This window comes from Triticum aestivum, chromosome 7D (assembly GCF_018294505.1).
Source record: "Triticum aestivum cultivar Chinese Spring chromosome 7D, IWGSC CS RefSeq v2.1, whole genome shotgun sequence".
Lineage (NCBI taxonomy): Eukaryota > Viridiplantae > Streptophyta > Magnoliopsida > Poales > Poaceae > Triticum > Triticum aestivum.
The window spans coordinates 89,026,662-89,034,428 of NC_057814.1; the positions used below are offsets into that span (position 1 = coordinate 89,026,662).

Below are 7,767 nucleotides of genomic sequence, written 5' to 3' on the forward strand. Positions count from 1 at the left end.
TTCATCAAGCGCTTGGAGGACTTCAACGACGACACTTTGCTGGCCTATCTTCAATTCTTCCGCACGCCTTTGCCTCCGGAGAACATCGCCAAGCTGGCGGAGATTGCGGGTCTGTCCTCCCCGGCCCAACTGCAGCTTCCTGACGCTAAATTGCAGGCGATCTTGGAGGAGCTTGCTGGCCACGCTGCCTAGGCTCCTTCTGTCAGCCCTGCTCCGCTGTGTTGCACCTTAGTTTCCCATGGTTTATCTTCCTCTGAACTTTATGATGCATACTGTTGGGCGCCTAGTGGCTGCCTTGTATCCCAGTTGCTGGGGTTGGCTCGCCAATGACCTTTCTAAGTGGACCTATGTGTTTCCTTATGATTAGTCCTCTTTCTGTTGCTTGTTGGAATGTGAGAGGTTTAAACAGCAGAGCCAGACGGGCTGCGGTGCGCGCCATGCTTGACCAGTTGTCATGCTCGATCATTTGCTTGCAGGAATCCAAGCTAGCGACGGTTGCTGGATCATACATCACCGAAATTGCAGGACCCACTTTTGATCAACACGCGGTGCTCCCTGCTGATGGCACTCGGGGCAGTGTGCTGCTCTGCTGGCGCACGGATCGCCTTTGCGCCTCCGCAATCGTGGTGCACCGTTTCTCGATCACGGCCACCTTTTCCCCTCTTGGCCTCCTGGGGCAGACGGCGGCTTGGACGCTAACAACGGTCTATGGGCCACATGACTATGAGCGCAAGCAAGCCTTTTTGAATGAGATTGCTGACATTCACAACTCGATGGCTGGGCCGTGGCTAATCATCGGCGACTTTAACCTGATCACGGACCCATGTGACAAAAACAATGATAGAATTTGCCGCCGCTGGATGAATAAGTTTCGCCGCACTCTGAATAGCTCTAGCCTTCGCGAGCTTCCTCTCGTTGGTAGAAGGTTTACATGGAGTAACGAGCAAGACTCGCCCACACTAGTTAGGCTTGATCGTGCCTTTTGCAATGTTGCCTGGGAACTGATGTTCCCGGCTGCGAAACTTCTCCCGCAAGCCTCGTCCATCTCGGACCACTGCCCGCTTCTCCTCCGCAGCGAGGTGATAATCAAAACTAACCGAAGATTCAGATTCGAAGCATACTGGCAGCACATTCAGGGTTTCCATGAGGTGGTGCAGCACTCGTGGTCTAAACCAGCCGGTAGCCGCTGCCCAATCTCACGTTTCAATCACAAGTTGTGGCGACTCAGCAAGGATCTTAGAGCTTGGAGCAAGTCCATCGTAGGGGATATTAACAAGCAGCTGTGCATGGCCAACGAAATTGTTTTGCAGCTGGACATGGCACAAGATTTCCGTGCCTTGTCGATTGAGGAGAGGAACTTGCGCTCCAAGCTCAAGTCAAGGAGTTTGGGTCTCTCGGTTCTGCTTAAGATCAAATTAAGGTAGAGAAGTCGGGTGCTTTGGCTTATGGCCGGTGATGCTAACACCCGTTTCTTTCAGCAGAAAGCGAACGCCAGGCATGACCGCAACACGATCCACGTCATGCATGGACCCTCTGGCCCAGTTACTAGTTCCATGGCGATGACAGATTTGGCTCATCATCATTTCACAAATGTCTTCGGCACCGAACGACGCACTTCTTCTGCTCTGCTTTGGGACAAGTTGGATCTGGACCATGCCGACCTCTCTGATCTTGAGGGGAGCTTCTCGTTGGCGGAGGTCAAGCAAGCCATTGACGACATACCTTCGGAGAAGGCTCCTGGGCCGGATGGATTTTCGAATGGCTTCTACAGATGTTGTTGGGATACTATCAAGGGCGACGTGATGGACGCCTTACATCCGCTGCACCAACTTGATTGCAGAGGTCTCGCGCGCATTAACAAGGCTTTCATTGTCCTCATTCCTAAGATGCATGGCACTGCTAATATCAAAGACTTTAGACCGATCTCTCTGATCCATAGTCTTGTCAAGTTGTTCACTAAACTGCTCGCGAGGCGCCTCGCGCCCAAGCTAGCGGAGCTTGTCCATCCTTGTCAAAGCGCTTTTATTAAAAAGCGAAGCATCCAGGAAAATTTTCTTTACGTTCAGAACACCATCAGATACCTGCACAAGACTAAGAAGCCTTCTGTGTTGCTCAAGTTAGATATTGCTAAGGCCTTCGACTCGATTTCCTGGACATATATCCTTGACATGCTCCAAGCAAGAGGTTTTGGTGCCCGTTGGCGGGACTGGATCGCCATGCTCTTACGCACCTCCTCTTCAAGGATACTTATTAATGGCCAACAATCGGAGGATGTTTTGCACAGGCAAGGGACTTCGGCAGGGGGATTCTCTCTCCCCCTTCCTTTTCATTTTAGCGATGGATCCGCTGCACAGAATTATGAATCTGGCCATGGATGCGGGTATGCTCTCCAAATTGCCGGGGAGACGGAATTTGATGTGTTGCTCCTTCTATGCCGATGACGTCGCTCTATTCATGAACCCAACTGTGAGAGATGCCCGTATGATTAAGCTTCTGCTGGAGTGCTTCGCGAATGTCTCTAGCCTGCACACCAACGTCACCAAAAGCTCGGCCATGCCTATTAGATGTGATGCTCTTGACTTGCCTTCTATCCTTGCCCCACTTGGCATCCCGGTGAAACATTTTCCGACGACCTACCTCGGCATGCCGCTCTCGCTTCGGAATCTGACCAAGATCGACCTGGACCCCCTGATCTCCAAATTTGGGAAGAAGCTGTCCTTTTGGCGCGGTGGGCTCATGGCGAAAAGTGGACGCCTGGTACTTCTAAAGTCGAATCTCACGGCCCTGGTAATCTATATGATGACAGTTCACCGGTTACCTGCCTGGGCTATAAAACGCCTCACTCAGTTATGCCGCGCTTGGCTGTGGTGCGGCGAAAGCACATGCAACGGTGGCCAATGTAGAGTCGCCTGGAGTCTCATTTGCCGGCCGAAGCAGCTTGGAGGCCTCGGCGTTATGGATTTTAGGAAGTTTGGCATTCCCTTGCGACTTAGATGGCTATGGTTTGCCTGGCAGGAGCCGACCAGGCCTTGGGTGCATGGCCGTTTGCCGTGCGATGATACTGAAAGGGCACTGTTCTCTATGGCTACGTGCATTACGTTGGGCGATGGCACTTTGGCCAGATTTTGGCATGACCGTTGGCTGAGTGGGCAGTGCCCCAGAGTCATCGCCCCCAGCCTGTACAAGATATCGTCTCGCAAGAATAGGACGGTGAAGGAGGCTCTCACTGGAGAGGCTTGGCTTTCGGACCTGGCAAGGGGTTTAACTGATCACATGACCTCAGAACTTGTGAACCTGGCCGCACTGCTGGATACGGTCGAGCTTTCTCATGGCCATCGTGATGAGATTTCATGGCGCATGTCCACGGATGGGGTCTATTCTGCTCGCTCGGCGTACCTGCTACAATTCGAGGGCTCTGTTCCCATGGACGGTTTCAACCTAATTTGGTCAGCTTGGGCACCTGGGAAGTGCAGATTCTTTATCTGGACCGCAGTCCTTGGGAAGATTCTAACTGCCGATGCTCTGTTACGGCGCGGTTGGGAGAATAATTATTTCTGCCCCCTTTGCGAGCGCAACCTTGAGACACCGCTTCATCTGCTGGTGGAATGCCCTTGGGTCGTGGACATTTGGGCCTCCACGGCCTCGCTCACGAGCCTGCCTTTGCTTGCACCGGCGACTTGGACTAGCTGCGCCAACTTCAAGGACTGGATGGGTTCCTGCATGGTTCGCGCTCCAGCAAGTAAGAAGAAGGGCACACTATCGCTGATCCACCTGATTTCCTGGGAAGTTTGGCGCGAACGGAACAGGCGTTTGTTCCAGAATGAGGCTATGACCAAGGTGGCACTTGGACGCAAGATCGCTGAAGAAATTAGACTTTGGAATATGGCCGGAGCCGGCATTCCTTTTGATCCGGGCTGAGTCCCTTTGCCTTTCTTTTCTTGTTTTGCACCTAGTTGCCTTGTTTCTGGTGCTTGCCCCTTGGGTCCTTTTGTACTTGGCTCCCCTTCCTGATCAATGAATTTGGCAAATCTTATGCCAACATTCAAAAAAAAAAATTATTCCTTTAATACGAATCTAATGCATCCATGATGTATCCTATAAAATACTCCCTCCGTCCTAAAATGTAAGATTATTTTTGGCACTATGATAGTATAAAAAATGGTCTTATAATTTGAAATGGAGGGAGTACATATTAACAAGTCTAGTCTTAACAGGTCAAAACACATCTTATATTTTAGGGATGAAGTACAACACATAGTTCTATCTTCTCATAAGTTGCATGCGTAACTTCTAAATGTAACCACGTTCAGCAAGGATAGAGCATTATTCCTTATTGCACAATACACAAAGATAAATGATGCTGATTTGTGGAAAACGAGACGTACATTACGTCCCATACTAAGACAAATCACCAGACAAAAAAAAAAGACAAATCACCAGACTACTACGGGCTCCATGTTTAGTTTGCTGATCTGTGAAGTAATTTAAGGGAATTCACCGTTGCCATAACCTGACCCATTCCCTCCACCATTACCGTATCCACCACCTTCGCCATGACCTCCACCATCACCATTGCCGCCACCGTTAGCATAGCCAGTTGCCCCATAATAGCCTTCACTGTCCACCTTGCTGGAGCCGCTCCCAAAGCCAGAGCCATCGCCATGGCCACTAGAACCTTGGTCACCGTCTCCTCTTCCGGCGCCCCCACCACCGCCGGCACCTCCGGCGTCAGTGCGCCCACCGCCAATCCATGCTCTTCCGGCACCACGGCTAGTACTTGAGCTAGATCCTGACCCTGACCCAGAGCCATACCCACTGCCACCACTACCGCCACCACCGCCACCACTACCACCACCACCGGAACTAGCCCGGGCATGATCCGACGACCCAGACGTACTAACGCTACTGCCAGCCGACCCATCGCCACCCCCAGACCCTGCCCCGGCACCGGTTCCGGTTCCACCTCCCACTCCCCCTCCCTGACCTTGCCCCTCTGCGCTAGACAATCTAGCTACCCGTGCAGCATTGGATAGTCCAACTACTAGCAGGGCAACGAAACCAAGTGCTACAAGTTTGGTACCAGCCATTGTTGGTGTGTGTTGTAAACTTGTAAAGTGGATGCTGAGATGAATATGGTACGTGGAAGTTTGCATGGGTACTTATAGTGCCGCGAGCCCAAGCAAGGGGCGCTCTAGTTTTAGCTGGTTACTGGCTCAGCAGTAGTTGCAGTTGTCTAGCGGATTGATCAAGTTGACTGCAACTCCCATAAGATTCCATGCGCCGAACGATGAACTAGCTTGAGTTGACAATGCAGCGACGACCTTGGAGCTTGCGGTCGAGCTGTACATGCGTACGTATGTGCCAAGATGTACATGGAAACCTGAAATCTACTGCGTGTTGTGCTCAGCACTCAACGGTTTGACAATCAAGTGTAGCTAGAAGCATTTCCATTGATCGTCATGGATATTAGTTACGATGGGTTTGAATCTTGGATCGTCCAACCTTAGTATATTTCCTTGGTTAGATGAAAATGGAGTTGAAGAACTCTGTTTTAGTTGAGGCGTCCAGAGCTCAGATGCAGAGTCTCATTCCTTTCCTTGTACTCTTTTACTCTTTCCCTTCGCTCCTCTCTATCCTATTGTTGTAGCTGCCGCCATTTCTTGTTTATTTTAAATGCAAAGTCGGTTGCAGTCACCTTAACTTTGTTTTTGTTTTTTGATAAATGATGGATTTTATTGACTCAAAAGAACATCAAGAGAATACAAACACAATGAGCCCATATCCGACCTCTACATAATTAGGATGCATAAAGTCAACACCAATGCACAACCACACACAAAGAAACACGTGGACAAAGAGCAAAGTCATACAAGACCAAATCTATGCCGAGGTGGAGGAAAAAAAATTCAAAGCGATCATAATAGCGATCGACGAACTATAACACAAACATATCCACACCAACCATCTCTTGACATCACAAGGACAATGAAAAATGTTCTCCAACAGCAACGCCTTGAGGAAGGGAATGATGTTCAAGGTCTGCTATTGCCGGATCCAGCCATAGAAGGTCAGATCCTAGGTTTTCACCCTGAAGATCAACCCAGAGCAATGTCGTCAATAAGGTCACAATGCAAAATCATCACCATTGTCAGGTATACAACTAGTTCAGACTTAGGGTTTTCACCCAGAGCTCGAGATCGGGTACTCGAGAAGCACCACCAAATCAAAGTCATCATGTGTTGTTACTACCACCACTTTCCGCGATCCCAGTCACCACATGTGTATCATGGTCTTGACATGCCATGCAAATGAAGACAATGCACGTACAAGCAGGTAGTTGAGCCGCGACAATAGCCTATCGTCACCAAATCCTCGAAAAACGAAGTCATCATCGCACATGTGTGAAGAAAATATGCCCTAGAGGCAATAATAAAGTTGTTATTTATATTTCCTTATATCATGATAAATGTTTATTATTCATGCTAGAATTATATTAATCGGAAACTTAGTACATGTGTGAATACATAGACAAATAAAGTGTCACTAGTATGCCTCTACTTGACTAGCTCGTTGATCAAAGATGGTTAAGTTTCCTAGCCATAGACATGTGTTGTCATTTGATGAACGGGATCACATTATTAGAGAATGATGTGATGGACAAGACCCATCCGTTAGCTTGGCATAAATGATCGTTTAGTTTTATTGCTACTGCTTTCTTCATGACTTATACATGTTCCTCTGACTATGAGATTATGCAACTCCCAAATACCGGAGGAACACCTTGTGTGCTATCAAACGTCACAACGTAACTGGGTGATTGTAAAGATGCTCTACAGGTGTCTCCGAAGGTGTTTGTTGGGTTGGCATAGATTGAGATTAGGATTTGTCACTCCGTATTTCGGAGAGGTATCTCTGGGCCCTCTCGGTAATGCACATCACTATAAGCCTTGCAAGCAATGTGACTAATGAGTTAGTTGCGGGATGATGCATTACGGAACGAGTAAAGAGACTTGCCGGTAACGAGATTGAACTAGGTATGATGATACCGACGATCGAATCTCGGGCAAGTAACATACCGATGACAAAGGGAACAACGTATGTTGTTATGCGGTTTGATCGATAAAGATCTTTGTAGAATATGTAGGAACCAATATGAGCATCCAGGTTCCGCTATTGGTTATTGACCGGAGATGTGTCTCGGTCATGTCTACATAGTTCTCGAACCCGTAGGGTCCGCACGCTTAACGTTCGATGATGATTTGTATTATGAGTTTATGTGATTTGATGACCGAAGGTTGTTCGGAGTCCCGGATGAGATCACGGACATGACGAGGAGTCTCGAAATGGTCGAGACATAAAGATTGATATATTTTAAGGTTATATTCGGACACCGGAAGGGTTCCGAAGTGTATCAGATATTTTTCGGAGTACCGGGAGGTTACCGGAACCCCCCGGGGAGTCAATGGGCCTTAATGGGCCCTAGTGGAGATAGGAGGCAGTGGGCAAGTGGTGGGGCGCGCCCCCTAGGCCCAAACCGAATTGGTTGAGGGTTTGGGGGCCGGCCCCCCTTTCCTTCTTCTCTCCTCCTCCTTCCTCCTTCTAATAGGAATAGGAAAGGGGGGAGCCAAACCTACTTGGAGTAGGACTCCCCCCCTTGGGCGCGCCACCCCTTGGTCGGCCTCCTCCTCCCTCCCTCCTTTATATACGTGGGAGGGGGGCACCCCAAAGACACAAAAGTTGATTGTTTAGCCGTGTGCGGTGCCCCCC

The 7,767-nt window shown here is 49.3% G+C and overlaps 1 protein-coding gene across 1 annotated transcript; it reads right to left on the reverse strand.

The window, feature by feature from the left end:
* Nucleotides 1-4,403: 4,403 nt before the first annotated feature.
* LOC123164945 (putative glycine-rich cell wall structural protein 1) lies at nucleotides 4,404-5,087 on the reverse strand. The gene has a single exon (XM_044582564.1). The coding sequence runs from the start codon at nucleotides 5,085-5,087 to the stop codon at nucleotides 4,485-4,487; it is 603 nt and encodes a 200-aa protein (XP_044438499.1). The 3' UTR covers nucleotides 4,404-4,484.
* Between the last annotated feature and the right edge of the window lie 2,680 nt (nucleotides 5,088-7,767).

Excerpts from the sequence above, each read along its gene's own strand:
- LOC123164945 (XM_044582564.1), bottom strand. The coding sequence starts at position 5,087 with ATGGCTGGTACCAAACTTGTAGCACTTGGTTTCGTTGCCCTGCTAGTA.